The sequence below is a fragment of the Papilio polytes genome, unplaced genomic scaffold (genome assembly GCF_000836215.1).
Source record: "Papilio polytes unplaced genomic scaffold, Ppol_1.0 DF823691.1, whole genome shotgun sequence".
In the NCBI taxonomy this organism is placed as follows: Eukaryota; Metazoa; Arthropoda; class Insecta; order Lepidoptera; family Papilionidae; genus Papilio; species Papilio polytes.
Window position 1 is genome coordinate 3,431,066 of NW_013525513.1, and position 19,911 is coordinate 3,450,976.

General features: G+C 34.2%; 1 protein-coding gene across 3 annotated transcripts in view; it reads right to left on the reverse strand.

The window, feature by feature from the left end:
- Positions 1 to 501: 501 nt before the first annotated feature.
- LOC106104199 (autophagy-related protein 16-1) overlaps positions 502 to 19,911 on the reverse strand; it is a 121,740-nt gene continuing 102,330 nt past the window's right edge. For all 3 annotated transcript variants that reach the window (XM_013284161.1, XM_013284160.1, XM_013284163.1), the window contains 3 exons: positions 19,476 to 19,622; positions 11,385 to 11,520; positions 502 to 3,948 (listed from right to left, as the gene is read on the reverse strand). In XM_013284161.1, the coding sequence (XP_013139615.1) occupies positions 11,427 to 11,520; positions 19,476 to 19,622 (241 nt within the window). In that variant the 3' untranslated portion in view covers positions 502 to 3,948; positions 11,385 to 11,426. The remainder of the gene's footprint in view (positions 3,949 to 11,384; positions 11,521 to 19,475; positions 19,623 to 19,911) is intronic.

A 19,911-nucleotide genomic window follows, 5' to 3' on the forward strand; every position in this document is an offset into this window, starting at 1 on the left:
CGCGCCCGTCCATTAGACGAAAACATACCACCTGTAATGATGAGCGGTGTTGTCCGATGAGATTTTATCTGCGAGAAATAAAGTAATGAACACAACACACGCAGATGTTCTTTTTGGCGAACGGTGACGATGCAAATATTGGTGACGTCTAATGTTTGGATGTCGAAGTGTTTGATGAAAACACATCAGCTGATCACAATAGCTCAGTGTTGATTGTTAAAACAATACAATCATAACTCTGCATCGGACAGTAACGTAGATAGAAAGATCTGTCTATCAACTTTTTATTCACCAGTCAGTAACTAAAAGTAATGAAATATTAATTTAGAGCAATACCTGGTGTAGAAGTGTGCCCAGCATAGATGTAGACAATAGCGTTTTGTTAAATCTTCGAATTCTGTAAATACAATTAAAACATAAATTAAGAGATAATTACAAAGTAACATTTTTGGCCGGTTCGATAATGTATGTACGGTACATTTAGGTAAATAAAACAAGTTGAAAAAATAATATATGTACTTATTTATATCGCATATTGAATACACAATCAATTTAGTAAACATCGATGAAGATAAAAAACACATGCTGCAAAAATTTCACATAAAATTCATTAAATTATCCGGATCTTGATGCCCATCAAAGTCCCCGTAAAATTAGAAACGACATCTGTCAAAATTTATTACAATATAAAAATACGTTTAGTTTAACATTTTTCCTCCACGTTAATAAACCATAATTTTCCTGAAGTATTCTGGAAAGACTCAATTCATAAGTCTTTTATACGACCCAATATACTTAGGCCTATTCCCGTGTGGCTTCTCTTAAAACCAACAAAAACAATTTGAAGGATGACCATGAGTTTTGCAATTTTCTGGACAATTGCGGCATTATAAAATGATCTTTACAAGTTATTTACATCACATTTAATTATTATTTTTTATAAATAATATATGTCATATATTATTAATTGTGAAATAGCAGCCTTGTTGTTTCAGTTTCTTGACAAATAGCGCAAATTGGATATTTTCGTAGAAAACAAGAGGGAAAACAGAAGTTACAAGTTTTCAGTGCCATTTGTAGGTTGCGAAGCCCTTTTATTTCACGAACTAGTAGTAGTTCTTACAAAACAATATTAAAGACATAGGTATTGTGCCCATTGAAATGATTAATATCCTGCTAACTGGACAAGGACAGAACGCAGAAGTACATCCTAAGACGCTTAATAAATTTAAAAAGACATTCATTCAATGACAAGATTTTCCAACCAAGTCAAAGAGACAAGTCTTTCCAACCATTGCTTTGTCAACCACTCTCAAAGTTTCATTTTCAAGGCAACGTCAAAAATTTGTAATATGCCTTTTATGTTTTAGATATTTGACATCTGAGACATGAAAATCCTAATTTATAGACAGGTATTGTCACCCTTACCTGCGGTGACATTAATACTATAGGTGAAACGACGCCTTTTATTTTTGAAACCATCAAAACGGTTCTTGTCCCGTTAAATAAATATTAGATTTCAAATTGACTGCACACACCCACACTAGCGACTAAGAAGGATTGTGGTACTTTTGTGTATTTAAAAAAATCACGTTTTCTTTCTAGGATATTAAGATGATGGGATTATAAGTATTTCTTAGTCAATTCTATGGAGCGTTACTATCTAAAATGTTTTAGGTCGATTGTGACGTATCGATGCCACATGTGCGCAATTACAGAATACCTTACAGAGTTTATTTATTTATTTATTTATCACAATACTATTTTATAAAGATATCAGTCGATACTGTTGAGATGAGAGAAATATTTGTAATTTACATATAAACAATTTGTAGTCTAGTCTTGAAAGTTAGAAAACTAAATATTGAAGCTGTTTATTACGTACAATAACAGTCTATTTAATATGCTTATAACTAGAATATGACTTATCGGTAATTTAGTAAAAAAATACATATTCGCAGATATTACAGCAAACGATGAACGTTTACTTACAAACTTTAGCAATTTAATAAGTACTTTATAGGTAAAAAAGGCACAGAAAATTTTGTGATGAATGTTTAAAAAACATTTAAATAAAACTACGTTTTAGTCCAAACTACATTTTTAGTCCTCATATCTTTTTGTTAGTCTTGTCAAAGCAAGGTTATCTGGTAAGAGAATTTACATTTTCATAAGTGAAGTAGATTCAATTAAATATACACTTTTTTTTACATAACATTGTAATTCTGAAGAGTATTTGCCACCCATGTTCTTAATATTAAAATTTGTAAATTTATTCAAGATTAAAAAAATAATCATGACTTCGAAAAACCACATAAAATACAGAAAACATTTATTATAATTTTTGTTTATGTAAATATACGAGTAGTCCCGTTAAAAATAATGAAACAAAATTATCACATATAATAGAATTGTAAACACATTTATCAATCAAGCTTAATTGACTAGGTTAGAAATATGGCTAGAACGCCTACAGAAAATTATTGCCTGTCGAAAGAAACAGGCAAAACTTCATAAATTTATAAAGAAATGACATGTTCTCTTGGCAAGAAACTTTCGAACGTAGAGAGACGAGGCGTCGCGCTGCATTACCATGCAAAGCAGTAGTTACGCTATTATTAGCCTCAGCTAAGGTTAACGAAGCGTAATTTAACCGGCGCCGGATTAGGTCGTTTTTTCGATCGGCCTCCATGTCCCGTCGGCGACGGCGTCGCAGCGGTTTCGGGTAATTAAGTCGGCTATACGTGTAATTGCATGTGAAAATAGCTCTTTATAAACGTCGCAGGTTCAACGGACTGCCGGGCGGAGGTGAAAAAAATGGCGACAAAAAATGTATAGAAAAAAGCGGTCGAACGCGTCTGTCAAAATGCACGTCACGGGATTATGGATGTGGTTGCCATGAATTCTTCGCTGTATTCGCCGTTCATTGATCGCGATGTATGATCTGAGGGATAGCGCGATACGTGTAAAGGCTTGATAGTATTTTATACTAAGTACTGTAGACACCAATTTTTATCTACTGAATAACAAAAGGTAGCATATTGTTTTGTCCCTATTTCGGAAGTCGAAGTTCGATCATTGTTTGCTAATGAGCCGGCGAGTGACGAGTGGGGAGCTCGGTCCACCTGTGTTCTCCCTAAACAAATATGATGACAACTTGACAATAATAGCCGGCTATTAATGTATCTATCGCTGATTGTGCGTAAGATATTTAAACGCTGCGACGATGTTATTTGTAACGCTACTCTAAATTGGCCATTAATTTTTCCTACTTCTATTGTTGTGGACGTATAGAAAATGTACCGTTATTCCTTTGTATAAACGTTACTTTACAATCAACAACTATAAACTATATATTATGTACATCGACTATGCCATACATTTTTAAACAGTTATCACACAAATAACCATTTAGCGAAAAAAATATCACAATCACATAATAATGTACATTCATTTCACAAATAGCGTTTTAGCCAATCTAAATATTAAAAAATTTAACACGATATATTCTGAAGTATGAAAAGTTATTTAAAAAGGGCAGTGCGTCGCTTTCGCATAATTATTGGAAAGTATTTTATAGCACATAGAAACTCATATTTAAAACGAGTTTTTAATGTAATAAGGCGTTTTTGTAGCCGCGTGTAACTCGATCAAGTGTTAAAGCACCTCTTACATTTTACATTTTTATAAAAAATATTCATATTCACATATTTACTAAACACTGAATTGTGTATGTGTGTATATTACACACTGTTAGATATAAAAAGAAGGGCCTTATTTGAATAGTGCATGATTTAGGAGTATAACAGTGTTTGGTACGTGTAGTCATGTTGCGGACAGCGGACGCTAGGCGAAACGCTGCAGCAAGTCGGTGGTGACGCCGAGCAAGAAGTCCAGAACTTCTGCCCCTTCCGCAAACGTCTCTAACTCCGCCTCCTCACTCGTCGCCTGGTGAAAAAAATTAAAAGAACTCATAAAACACTCTATACATTATCTGTTTCTTCAACAAACTTTTTTAAATATACATAGCTAAATACACATCTAAAAAGTAACACAATTTATCTTTTAAAACTTGAGTTATAAAATCATAAATCCAGACAGTTTATATGTTTATTAACTAGCTGTGTACGAGGCATAGAAGAACCGTAAGCGGTAAACAAGCAAGGAACTTGTCAAGTCGCAATCATCGCTCGAGCATTCAATAAATACGCGTCCCTGTCGACATGCGCAAAAAATATACGTCACATCCTGTACGTGAGTTAGGCTTAATTTATTAAAGTACGCCGAGATAGCGTCTACGAGGTGTTTAGTTACGGCAAAACAAACTGAAATTGATACGTTCATTGTGGGCCGACCGTTATTTAATAGTTGCCGTATATTTGCACACGGCGGGCGCAGGCGGTGTTTCAAACGGACGCGGTGTCCTGAATTTAATTGAATTGTTGTTTGAACAATAATCCGAATCACTGTAACTGTTTATAACACGATAGCTAATGTCGGATTGAACAGTTATAAGTCGGCTTCTTGTCTCGAATACTTCCACTCCTTTTTATATCAATTAAGATATTTTTAATAAACACGTAGTTTTGGTTGATTGCAAACGATAGTGGAACTATCCATAGATTTTGACCTATCCAATCACACGGTGGGGAGTTCTATTCTCGTAATTGGATAATTAGAGCTTAGTTTGAATGGTTACAAGATATTATATATTAAAGCAATTTTTAAATTTAAAAAAAACGTAGCTTCAGAATAGAAGCTCATGTGATCTACAAATGATAGCAGAACTTGCCATATTTTTACGTCAGAAATTCCAAGAGCTTAAAGGTTCTTGAAGGTTTTTGTTCGGAGTACGTGTATAGGGATTGTGAGATGCAGCGATAAGAGCCCACTAGTAAACAGTTGAAGAGACGTTAATGCTTCTGGGGTGGACATACAGTTTAATGGGCCACTAAGTGCATGTTTATAGGCTGCGATGTTCATTACATTAATTAAGTAACCGCCTACTCGTTCCATTTTCTGCACAACTGTTTCAGTCTACGTTTATTTTTAAAATTATGTGCAAAACATTTATTTTACATCAGCAATCTAGAATTTTAACCAACGAAATTAGATCTGGATAATTTGCAATGTTGTGTTTGTTGGAGATGTTTTGATCCGAGTCAGTAGCATACATACTCGTTGGCAAAAGCTAAAAAAGGGCAGAATATTAAAAGTAAAGATTTGAAATAATAATTCTCGGTCAATCAGAGAATTAGCATGCGTTTGAAAACAACTAATAAACACATTTACTAATCAACTAACAGAAATTATTGAAGTCGTGTTTTATTTCGTATCAAATTGTTAATAAATAAATTAGTTCTGTCTTTAACTTTGCTACAGTACGTTAGTACTAAACTTTACGTGAGTAAAAGACATTTCGCATTACATTATATGTTTGTGTTAAGTCATGGTGATAAATACACAAAGTGCATATTAAAGCTGCAGTTAACGGGTAGGATGACCAAGACTACTTCCATCTACGTAGACAGCGTCTCCCGTGATGTGCGATAACATGCATCATTTCCAGAAATCTGCCACTGGTATGTTCCATACCGTTTTAATGCCTTTTTAAGGTAAAAACATGAATTATTAAGTGCATTTTTCTCACTTCTTAATAGCTTTTTTAACGGTAAGTGATATAGTTTCCACACCAGTGGTTTTTAAATTATAACATACAAGTACTTTCGTATAGTTAGTAATACATCTAGTTTTATAATACTAACTTACTACTATCCAGGAATCGTTTAAAAATTCTTACATCTGTTGATCAAATTAAATTCGATTCTTTTGATAATCAAATATTCTTTCACGTTAACGCAATTCAATAATTTAAATCATTTGTGATCGAAAGCTTGTTACTTTTGGCCACTCATTAAGTGAAAATATGACACACATTGTGAGTCGTGTAACAAAAAGTTAAATGAATGAGGCACAGCAATGAGGGTATTCCGTGCTCATTGTTGTCGATTTCTCAGACTGATTTACTAATAACTGCTATTAGCCCGCCTCCGGCCGGCGATAGTGTTGCGTGAGGACTACTGGCCTTACTGCCACCGAAAAAAATACATAATTACTCCTAGAACGGTAATTTTAAATTGCTCTATGTGTATGTGATTGTCTACGGTTATATTAATACCGTGTCAAGTGCCGATATTCGAAGCCACTGCTGGCTTAACGTCTATGTGTGTTCAATTAGAGTTAAAAGTAGCGTAATTAATTAACGTTTTGCATATACCGTTAGTAATTTAAGTAGGTGTTTTTTATTTTTTAAATAAATTGCACTCCATTGTTAACAATAAACCTTATCTGGCGACTTTTATGTAAAACTATTGACTATGATTCTGATTTCATAAATCAAAATAAATGCAGCTTAGATTTGTATAATTGTGACGAGAGAATAAATGTGAATAATATAATGAAAATGATAAACGCTACGTTGTAAGGCACCGGTCGCGTAAGATGCAACAGTCCAGTTATTATGGTCTATGTTAAAGAGATAAGCACGAGTAGAAATGCACAAAAAGGTGAACGCTCAAACGGCAAATAGGGAAGATTACGAGTCCAGTTACATAAAGCAAGCGAGATATGATTAGTTAATCAGGTTGATGAGGCGATTGACGAGCGTCTTGCGGTCGTAGAATGCGGCGGCGTGTCTCCGCGAGCGGCGAGCGTAAACGCGATTAAGATCTGAGACATCGAGCGGTGAGACGACGTAGCCGTAGGTCATTACGCCAAATCTTTGCCCGCTCGGCCGTTTGGCCGCTCGCCCGCTCCGCCACCAACGGTACCGCTGCCGTCCGCGCCGGTTCCGAAACACTTGGACGATCACAATTTTAACTTCACACTCGCATTGTCGTTCCGTACGCCACGAAACAAATGCCGCACGACGCACACGTCAATTAAACATCGATAATTTTCCAACTTGTTCGGTACACCGTTACCGTCCCTGATTTTGTACACCGAAATGTTTCCGTTTTAAAGTGAAAGAGCGACGAATGAATTAACGATGTTCAAGTGGCTGTTAAAATTGCTGTCTCTCGCACGTACGTATATCGGCGATATGTTTGTAGCCACACAAGTCGACAGCAGAACAGTACTTTAGAATGTTCGATTACGTGTAACATTGTGTGTCTTTATATAAATTTCTAATTACGCATACAAAGACGTTTGAAATTGAATTACATTGTGATATTTTTTCTGATATGCGGTCGCGAGAGGACTTCTAAAACGAAAGCAAAACGCGTCACTACAAACACTTAGCCTGCCCCCGGCGCGGCGGGAAACGAAAGCGGGGCATCGTTGTGGAGATAATAAAAGTAAAATGCTGATCACGTACTGAAAAGTGGACTATTAAATTTTCCGCTTCATTTTGGCGACAAACGGTTTGTGAACGGTTCGCCGCGTGTCGGGAGTAATCCAATCATGCGAAAAGCGAAATGCGAGCCTCCAAAATTCGTTCATGTTTTTCGGCGTTGTGATGGAATCAGGCGGCAAGCTTTGATCTAAGCTACTTTGTCTGATAAATATAACTCAATGAATTGTTTCGATTTATCTGACGTAATATTGTTTTCAAATTTTATGTGTTTTGTGTAATCACTAAGGTTTTTGATTCTTTTTCCGTTTGAAGTTTTTAATGTGTGTACCTTTATCGTGGTTATACTTTATTAATGTTAAGTGCGTTTAAGTTTTGTCAACAGTTTATCTTCATTTCAAACTCAGTCAGAGATAAAGGCGCTTAACGTTTCCGCTATGTCATAAAAATCACAATTTAAATCTGACCATTAGCTTTCGGTGTATTCTAATTTAGTTCCAGAATTAATGATATTGCGTTGCGGTATACGATTATACGGAGGTAGAGTTTTCAACTGTTTTATGTGATGAAATTTACTTAACAGGTCCTGTATTTTCATTATTTTACGGAGTTTCTGATTAAATGATTTTTATGTTTGGTTTTCTATAAATTATAGCAATACCTTAACTTACAATGATGATCATAAAAATAATTTCATAAATAAAATTATAAGATAATGTACTATGTTGTTAACTGTGGTCCATTTGCCGTTTTAGCGGATTCATGTCGCCAGACAATGTGACCGAAAATCCACACATAAACTCGCACAAAAACTTACGAAAGTCGAAAGCGCTTTCACTTATTGGCGGTGCGGTATTGTTTGCCGGACCATTTCTTTTTACAAATCTAATGGTTGAATTATCGTAAGATGTTCGTCGGATGGACCAGCATCTGTTATTACGGTGAAATTGCTACGCGGCAGGCGCTGTCAGTCAATACGTTGCATGTTTATTAGCAAATCTATACGCGTTCCGTTAACTTATTATTGCCAACGGAGATGCGCTTTTATTAACAACCAAAATATTAGATTACGATGTGTTTTATTCGTGAGCTCATTATTGTTTTTGAACAATATTAATGGATCTAATTTTGATAAATTACATTTTGACTTCGCTCTGAGATTGCTTTTTACATTGAGATATTCAATAGTGTTCATACAATAAGAGTTTCTTTGATCCAATACACAATTACCTTTCTGTATATTTTAGAGGGGAGTTCTAATTTCAGTGGCGACCTTTGTAGTCAAGAAATAAGTTCAAAGATAGTGTTTCAGCCTTTCTAGATTGGTTTATTGAGGTCAATGAGCTTTTAATGTTTCTTTTTTATACATATACCAATGAATATCTTGATTGGTTCTTTGATTGTATTCGTTTCTAATACAGGATACAGATATGTCTGTATAACTTTGCCTGTCATTTCTCTAATGTACTTTACTTTTTTAAATCCATCGTAACAAAACAATTACATTTTTGTCTTTTCCGCATTTAACGTTAGGTCGTCGACTTGTTGCAACAAGATAGGCTGTAACTTAACCGTCCATATAAACATTGTCAACAATTGCGATAAGTGACTTTTAGGCCTTTGATGTACTGCCCACAGTGCCTGGGAATGCGAGCCGAGTAACTGTAAGATCATAGACATTCCTAATTCGGTAAGATAAATGTTGCGACTTGTATTCAAGGATGCCAACATAGAAAACGTATAAATTTGTATTATAAATACAAAATATGACAAAGGGAACGACACTGCAATAGAATATATAAGTATATCTAGATTTAAACAAATGTAAAGCAAAACATTTCCAAAAAATAACATAAAACATTTGAAATATTTCTATTAAAAAGTTTATTTGGAAGTTAATTTTATAAAATTAAAATGTCTTATTTATTTTGTATGAGACTGAACCCTTTTGATATCGCACCGTTGACCGTTGACATGCAATTAATTGTATAACGTAAGTAAATAACATCCGAGTGAACAACTGCAATCATCTGATTAAACCTGCAGTAATGCAATTATAGAGATTTATAAGCTAGGTACAAATATGGCGTGTAACTACCGACACCGCGTTTCGATTTAGCGATTTGAAGTCAATTGATTTGTTAGGTGCTTTTTCTGGTGCTATGAAAATGAAATAAAACATACGAATAAATTCACACTGATTTAATTAAAAAACGCATAAATCTTAATTTTTATTTAAAAAAATTATCGAAGTTTTTTTTTAATTCACTAATAATTCCTTTTACCATTCCGACTAAGCTCTAGGCTTATACTAGGATATGGTTTACGACAATAGTCGAACGGCGGGATTCGAACCCTCGACTGCAAGATCGGTAGTCCGTACCTCAAACCATTATCTGCGTTTTTTGAACTTATAAGGTAATTATCGGAGGATTGTTTTAAAAAGAAACTAAATACGTATGGAATAGGTAAAGTGTCTCCCTTAACACTATCCCAGAGCATAAGCTACTTGTAATTTCACAACTTTCTACTCCGACTAATAAACACAGACGTAGAATGACTTACATTTTAGTTAGAACAATAAAAGCAAAGCGTACTTTGTATGCAGTTGGACATTACACTTGCTTAGCGCATATCATGATTTATGTTTATGAATGTAAAAACACGTAGACTAACAAACTATTGTTTATTTCGCACTAGAGCGGGCAATGTACATGTCTAGAGTATAGTTCAACTATAACCTTCATGGTAGATTTTACAGACTGTTTTAATGGATATGAAAAAGTTACAATAAAAAAAGTATTTACAAATGCTAAGTATATTTTCATCTATTCGATATACCTATGTGTATAAATTAGTACTAATTTATAGAGGCCTATGTTACTCACTGTTATTTTTTTTAAAAACTTTGAGTACTTAAAAAGAAAGATATGAATAAAAAACAACGGGTAAATTTTTTGGGTGGGATCAATAATACATTCCTTCAAATTATTGTGTTTTTTGATTACAAAAGTTATTCGTTATGTTTATTTAGTTCCTAAAATTAATTAAACTTCGAGATGACTGTACGTGCAATGACCTTTGCTTCATTCCCATTGGTAGATCCATAATTGAATATATATTCAGACTGATTCCTTAATCGCCGCGTTCACGCAAGCACGTTTATCTTAAAACATTCATGCGACTGACTTAATATCTCGACATGCAATTAATATTAAAGATTGGACTGAAATAACATTAAACTTTGCCTTTAGAAATTTAAGGAAACACAAGAATATAGATATTTAATTTTATGATTTCTTTATATTTAAAAACATTAACAAAAGTTACTTCAAAGACTTATCTCTAACTTAAAAACTCATTAAATCAATTATTGTGATATAAATCTCAACAAAATACTTTAAACGATAATTCGTAATTTGGAATCGATTTCTAATGTTATATGCTAATGATCGGTAGTTAATAAGATATGGACAATTAATTCTCTTTTCATCTTAGTGTTTTATTTCTACTTTCATATCTATAATAGTATTGACCGAAAACTAACTGTTATAGACAACAAACTTTCTATTTAGTGGTCAAAATACGACTGAGTCACAAGTTTTCATTGGCTAATTTGAGCTATAGACTACGTCATTTTATTGATATAACTGTCAGACTGGAATGGAACAAATAATTAAGGATTCATTTGTTTGTACAGATATAAAGTTTTATTTTACCTTTAAATAACAACTTTTATTCATAGTCGCATTGGTCAGATCAAAAATCTGAGGGACGCTAAAACGATGATTTTTGAAAAACTAAAATTCAAATCCTATCTATTTGTGGTCTACGTTATCGCCAGCGTTCCGCATCGCTCACTTAAGATAAGGGATGAGACAAACATTGAGTACTAGGCTAACATAACATGGAGAGATTCTCGAACACGAAGTCTAAATAAAAACGGTCAGCCGAAACATTTTAAATTGTAGTACATGGCAGTAAGTACATGAGTAATGTACTTTTGCTAGAAATGTTTTAATTGTTGTACCTGTGGTATAATCGTCGTCTGCGGAACGCAGTCCCATGCGTGTCACAAGTCGCCCCACACGAGCGCGCGCTTGCCCCTGTCCACGGACGCCAGCAGCCCCGACTGAGGATGCCATGACACCGCCGTCACCGCTGACCTGTTGCAATATACGTAAAAATACAAATATATGCACATAAAGCTTTATGATACATGAATTATAAAATGCAAATTGAAAGTCTCAAACATATAAAATTATTTCAATACTAGCTTTCGCCGGCGACTCCGTCCGTGTGAAATTAAAAAAAATGGTGAGTATCCTATGTATTTTCCTGACTGTCCTCTACATCTATACCAAATTTCATCGAAATCCGTGCAGCCGTTTAGGCTAAAAACTCTAACAAACATCTATCCTTCCATTTAAACTTTCGCGTTTATAACATTAAAAATAAAAATTAATTAACATGAATATGATAAATTTTGACACATTTCATATGTTTCAACAAGGAGATTATTGAAACGTGCACATTTATTGCGTATGTAAAAGACATTTAGTACGATATCAATAAATTTAGAATTTAATGTGCGTCCTCAATCTTCACACCAACTTTCGATATCTTACTCGTAATATATCTTTATTAATATTCATATTTAGTACGTATCTTCTTATTCTAGCCGTTGTATGGACAATTGCTGGGGTCCGCTTTCACCCATAAATGCTTCGCTTGGTTTATTAGCTCTCGCGTCCGCCTTTGAGATGTCTAGTTCGCACCTTTTGGGTCCGGGATCATCTCGCCCTTGTCGATACGGTGAATAAAGGTATTTTCTATCGACGCAAACATTGTTCTTCGTTCACAATTCATGTGAATTATATAAATAGTACAATTAATAACAATACATTTATTTATCATAATATTATCTTATAATGTTAATACTGAAAAAGCTTTTGAGAAAGGAATTTAATTTGCTTCGATACTAACTAAGCAAATGACTGAAAACCTGATTAAACATCTAGAAATTTACTATTAATGAATTAAAAAAAAATTTTTCTTTATGCTTTGAATATAAAGATTTGACGTGCTAAATAATTAAAGTTGAGTGAAAGTGTAATTCGCAAACTGCTTTAATATTCTAGTAATAATAAAAATGCATAACAGAGAGAGTGCATTAAAGCAGTGATCACTGAGAGTATAACCCTTTCATTATGTGAGCCATGCCCCGCAGTAGGGTGCATATATACCAAGATTACTATTATAACAAACTATTTTATACAACCAGTATCCTGAACTTTACATAATTCTCCACGGATCGGCTTAAACGCATTTAAATTTTATTAAATTACAGCACGCATTAACAACACTCGCCTTTTGAGGGCTTTAAACCTTTAAACTTATTTTCAATGTTCTTTTTGTAATAAGAGATCAAAACGAACATTAAAAGCTTTAAAAGGTTTGTCCTGTAGCCACAGACTACACAATTCTTTTTTATCCTTTGTCATATTTACGTGCAAAAATCTTAGACTGTTGTATTTATATTTCCTTAATAGGTCTTGAGCTCTTATATTACTCCTACATTTTGTGTTTGTTGTTTTTCCTACGTGCTAGCTATTCCAAATTTTACTGGTTGTAGAATAACTAAACATTATTGTTAAAAAAATACAGATTAAAAATTAACTTATCCTATATGTTAAACGGGAAGGTTACATTATTGTAAATTCGATATAGTAAGTTTATATTATACAAATATATTAAAGCAGGTAATAAAATGTACTTGTTGTCCTATATAACAAACTGTACCAACCATAAATTGAGTTTACCATTTGTACGGTGCGGAAAGGTTTGTAGAGTTAATACACATGTTTTGACATTTCCGTGTCGTGTTAGAGGTAAGTAAATTCGTTGCAGTCTAGTTTGCGCCTACGACCTACGCCAATAGGCGTATCCAATAGCCAGTTGTGTGGTGTTTCCAAGTTTAGCAGGATGTGCTAGTGAAAACAAATCATTTCTTGAATGTTTTATGTATCTATGAAGATATAATTCAGGGAATTGAATCTGGATGTTTCAGAAAGACGTCAAAAGTTCTATTTATACATATTTTAACTAACTATTTCTATTAATAACACAACTTTTCGAAAGCCTCTACAGTTTTAAGTAGTAAGATATATGCCATCGCTACTTATCAAGATAAAAAAAATAATACATACACAATGTATAAATGACATAATTATAAATAGGTTGATTCAAAGTTGTAAATAATAAATAAGACAAAAAAAATAAAACTGTGTAACTAGCGTTAAAGATATTTTAAAAGCTCCGAAGCGCATGTTTTCAGAATAAAATTTGTGACAAATAGTAAATGTCGAGTGAGCACCGGCGCATTTCAAGCGCAGTGAAAACATAAAATTGACAGCCTCGGGTCGTCATAAATCTGGCCGGGAACAACTCGATCTACAAACCTAATCTACTTTAAGACCTAGTGTTTGCAAATTCAAGAGAAATCAAAGTTTTTTTTTCAATCAATTAAATACAAACAGCGCTAATGGACTAATGTCTTATTGTTTTCATTCCTAACGATGTTGTGCTCAATAGTTAATGATTTCAATAGGTTTGAACTACACGTTAATGAAGTAATAAGTAAGATATTAAATATGAATTAAGTCTCAAATAGAATATCTCTTACATTTGTTTTTTTAAGCAACTCAACATTAATTTTATTACCATAAATTGGATCCTATTTACAAAATACAATTTTTACAATTGATACAAAGAAAATAGTTTTTTGATTGCTTTAGAAGCGTTCACGGATCATTTAGAATGAATAGTTTTGGCAATAAATGCTTTTAGATAAGAATAGATTTATAAACGAAGACGTTTAAGTGGTTAGTTTTGCCTTTTACGGTTTGTTTAGGATGAGAGGGATTTTATTAGTGAGGCACTTTCTACATCACTCGTGGTTCTTCCGCTTCGAACAGGAGCGGTAATTGGCGTACAATTGCATTCGCCACAGCGTTTGTGTATTGTAGGTTAAAGACCGGGACTGTGATTAGAAAACTTAAAGATTCTAAATTCCACAAACTGAACTTCGGAGCTTCGCTCAATCCTGCATATCTCGTGATAAATTTGAACAATCTGGTTTGCCGAACTTACCATGTATTCAGTATAATGTTATCGTAACAATAATTCGTTTTTTATTCGAGACGGCGCAAGTCCACGCAATAAATGATGCATACGCGCCGCGAATACACCACCGGCTAGAGGTTGCGACAAAATCTAAGTTCATAGGGTCATAAAACCACTCCGACTACATGCTATATTTTATTACTAAACTGGTGCATTTCGAGTCGGACGGACCGTTACATTTCTCGGAACTTACGAGGTGACTATGAACGGTATCACGCGTTATGCGGACGTACATTACAAATATTATGTTGGCGCTTAAATCTGTGTCACTGGCACTAAAGAGATACCCATCGTGACTTTTATTAATATACGAGTGTTTAATAAGGCCGACAAAAAGAGCTAAGTAACAAAAAGAAGCGAAGCGCTGTTGGAAATGCGGTACGAACGTAAGACGACGAACACGGTCAACTCGTTCGAAATCTTTGCACCTGTACCGATCATGTAAGTGTGTAAATTGTTATTCTACCGGTACATTTAATTTTGAATATAAATAATGTATGCGTCGCTATGATTGTCGGAGGCTGTATAAGGATTAACAAGGTATTAGACGTGGCCTCTCATAAACAAGAATTAGTGTCGGTACTGTTCGGTTCGTTTACACATACCGCTGACCGCTCCCGGTTGCGAATAACGAGCCTTGAGAGAATATCCACCTATATGGGCTCTAGGAAGCATCGTAAATGTGAAACGAGCGGCCGCTCGCAATTGTTGTCATGTTAAAGAGCGCTTTTTGAGTCAAATATCCGCAGCCGGTGATAAACGTGTTCTATCCTAAGATTCAAATGTTTAATATATAATTATAGATATTAAATCATTACAAGCCTATAATATTAAACGAATACTACTATCTGTTTTTAATTCATGATTCAGTCAAGCGGAGATGATCAATAATTAAATTGTTCGTAAGCGCGCGGTGGCGTAAACCGGTTCGGATGCAATAGTTTTAATTTATGGTGTATGAGAATGCATTTCGTGTATAATCAAATCAGTTTTATTGGGTTCAGGTCCGTTCATAAATACGGAAAGCATAATACATTTAATTCCAGTCACGTCTTGATTCATAACCGCATTACACGCCTACTATGTTCGGGAACAGGTTACCCAATAAAGCAATTTCAAGAATCTATTCGCGGCGGTCGATAGCCTTTCCGCTACAAAAAGCTTGAGCGGCGGCGGCTCTGTAATGATGAGGCAGCTATACCTTCAGACATACACTTCGTTTAAATTTGCTCTACTAAATTTATATATTCCTTTTATTGATTGAAATTTATAGACAGGTCGGGCAAAAAAAGATATTTCCGTTCTTAATTAATAGTTCAATACGTTATAATCATGTTTTTTATGTTCTTTAAGCTAGCTTTTTTTCTTCAATCATAAATGCATCATTGCAGTGAACGAATAGTACATTAATAATGGGTACCACAAGTACACAAGTAGAATTTTATATTTCTAGTCCAAGGTTCACCACTACCATAAATAAGTAAACACATAAAAAGCATCCTCACACGCTCGCATACACCCAATAACTTTCTATTAAAGTCTAAAAGACTTTTAGTGTTGGACAGGCGATATTTCTCTGTACATATATGGATTATCAGTTTATCGGATGAATGACGATGAGTGAAATTTATATTCTTATGGAAAACACTTCACAGCATTTCTTATTTAATTTGGTACTCCAGAATTAATTTTCCTAGTGCCCAGAATGACACTACGTGTCTAGAAAATGGCAATTGTTTTTGAAGAAGTACTTTATTGTTATGACTTATTTACATGTTTATGTAAAATTATATTATTTACTTCTTTACGGATCATAAAAAATAAATATCATAGGTTATAAATATTACGTTTAGGTAGCGGTGTTCCGCTATATAATGTTTCCGTTATTTTAATTAGATATTTATGTCGAAAACTCTTTATAACTACGTGCGTTTAGTGATGTGTCTACAGCACTTAAAGCGTCTTACTAATTTCTTAACGCATTTTAAATTTAAATATTGCATCCGTAAACAATAAATTTCAACAAGTTACTGCTGTTTTCGATAGTATATAATTTATCACGTTGAAAGACGCAAAAGGTACAGGTTGAATTTCAGACTTGTGGAAATTAAAACATTTAAACCCAACTTAAAACACATTTGCTACTTAATTTATCATAACGTAAAAATAAAGAAAAGTAAAAAAACAGTATTAAGTTATTGAAGATCGTATCATTTAAACCCGACAAAATTTTATTTGGGAAGTTTTTTAAAATATCGAATTATGAGACAACTTTTTTATTTGCTTGTCATAAAATTTATAAGCAAGGATGTACCTATGTTACCAATTAAATTATATGAACGAAAAATTCCGTCAAGACAGAACTTTGTGAATATGTGGTTACGATTAGGTACTGAGCAGTAAACGAAGATATTGTAGTATAGTTAATATGAGTCGATCAATGCAGCTAATAAAGCCACCGTTATATAGTCCATCTATTATATTTGCGAGCCGATTTTCGAAAGGTTTATTAGACAATTGCTTCATAAATGTCCGAATGAATCACTTTGAGTACGGAAATCGTTAGATGGGAGTTAATTGCATCGCACGCGAGTTAGTACTTAAGTATAATATAACAGAAATGAGCATAAGAAATCGTTGTTCACTTTATAAAGGCACGGTTAATGGGGGCTTTATAATTGCTATTATATTTGATGCGATTTCTCGTCGCGTTGAAATGTCAAACGATTAGGAAGGAATTAGGTTTATCTTGGTAGGGGAATAAATCATAATGTATGCGGTGACAGGTATGAGTATATGTTCGGTCGCAAATGTTAATTCGAAAGCGGGGACCGCGCTGTGTCGGTCAGTCGGCGCATAGATAAGGTTCAGGAGAGGGTGACAGCCCGCGACATCAGCACACTATTGTACAAAGCCGGAAATGTCCTTTGCATCGTCAAACAACTTTCTGAAAGTACGATTATTTGGAATGACTATATTTTAGTAAATAATGGAAATAAACATCGGTTACATGATGCGATTGGCTTTGTACTGTAGCAGAATAATGGTAAACTAAAACAGACAAGCTAAGTTATTGTAAGACGGAAAGCATTAAACAATTACGTAAATAAAATTAACGAGCAATTTGTACTAACATAGCAGATAGTCCGACTATAATAAAGAATAAGCTCTAATCATTAAAAGGGAAATGATAAAGGAAATATGCGCAAAGGCGTAATCAAATTTTATTATTAAATATGTACATTTAATTTTAAAGTTACGTTCAAGCTAACTGAGGAAGAAGATAAAACTGCAGTTTATTATAGAACGGTATATCGGTGAGCAAACGCAAGAAAACCGTATTAACGTTTGTTCAATATTGAATTAGAGTCGACAGCGCTAAGCAATAAAGTGACTGAGCGTTTCTACACGCGCGTAGGAGGTTGCGATTACACGCCATCCATTTGTAATACACACTTTTAGCTTGTTAAAATAAATATGTTAATGAAACAATGCAAGATAATTGTAAATCTGAACCTTAAACATAATTAAATCTTTGTAAAAGAATAAATTAATCCTATTAAAAGAATACATTGATCTTTAAAGTTATATAAAAGGTTATCACGGATGTTTCCCTTTGTTTACATTGTTTCTCAGTTTAGCTGCGTGGGGAGCCTATAGCATTTATGAAAAGGGTTTGAGCGGCTGCAATGGTATCGCGGCGGTCACAATACAATGGAGGCCCATGTAGCGAGGCACTTCGCAAAATCACCTGTCAACTTAACAAAAGCCCATTGAAAACAAAGGACTTATCAATTTTATTCTAAATGGCCTTCGATTCGATTCATGAATAAAATAACAAGAATTTATTCACATTTCACTTTCATCTTCCGGCGCTAAAACAATGTCTATTTCCAACCACGAGACAACATTTATAGAAACCGTCGCGAGAACGCGATCGCTTCCAAATAAATAAATATGCAGTATTCGTTACGTGTGGGAAAGAGAAATTTGCAATGAGACGGCCCGAGCCAATGTTGACCTCACGATTTCAATTGTCCATGCGAAATGTTACAAGGAAACTAAACGATGTCGCGAGTCAAGCAATTTTAGTTCTAAATTCAAGGTCGGAAATGTGACTGAAACTTTATTAGATGTCGCCAGGGTCAGACTCAAACTGCAGCATGAATACTTCGAATTAGAACGATATTGTTCGTCGGTTGTTGTCGTGATTTCCTCTGGAGTTATCTGTATCCGACCGTTACATAACAGAGCTTGAAGCAAATAAGGAATACCAAATTACAGAAGCAGCAAAACTGACACAACATACATTATCACAGAGATATTAATGACTGGAGCATGAAAAAGTATCGTCTGTATTCAAAACTTGATCTATGGTCGTTTGAGATTACTGTTTGACAATGTACGTAGAAATTGATAAATGACTTTTTAAACGATTATTATTGAGAAGTAAAATATCTTTATAAAAAACACTATGTCTACGAAACTGATTTGCAAACTTAATGGATCGATTTCTAGATAAAAAAGTAGTCCATTCAAATAGAAAGACATTAGAAGAGTTTATATCTGTACAGATTTTTTGCGCGATTTTGAGTCAATTAATTCTCACTTTGCGTAATTTTATACACTTCGCCTGATATCTAAAAAAATATCAGGTAGAGTTAATCGTATTCCTTTTAGTTAACGAAATGGAGATAATTTTTACACAAACAAAGTGGTCCCACGACTTACTAATCACAGAATAGTAACTAATTAACATTACATGTTGGTATCGTGAACTGCACGAAAATCGTGGTCTAACAATATACAGTTACGGCTCAAACACAAACATAAATTTGAGTGCCGAAGGAAAAATCAACAAGAGAGTACAACATTTGTATACTATCGATGGATGGTTTATAGTTTATCTATCTTTTGCCAAATATTGTAAACTTACGAGTGCTCTTTTAATATGGTTTCCAATTTTCCTGTGTGCGTGTTCCAAACGTAGACAGATCCGTCGGCGGCGCCCACAGCCAGTAATCTGCCGCCCGGCCCGAACGCCGCGCGCGACCAGTCGCAACCAACTTTAAATGACTCGTGGCTGAAACACAACAATTTGAATTGCTTAAAATATATATCCCCATCGATTGTATTTTATATTTAATGCATAACATTTATTTATGATATTCGATCCCTGAACCTTCGATACATCCAATCAACCATATCATAGAGAAGCATAAATCAAATCCAAATAAAATATGATGTCTGGGCTGTTAAAATATTGTAGTTATTCAATTTTTATTTTAGGCAACGGTTTAAAGGTTACGTGAGCATTCTAACAAATCATAAACAACAGTAAACTGATAATCAATTAAGTGTTAACGGTCCCT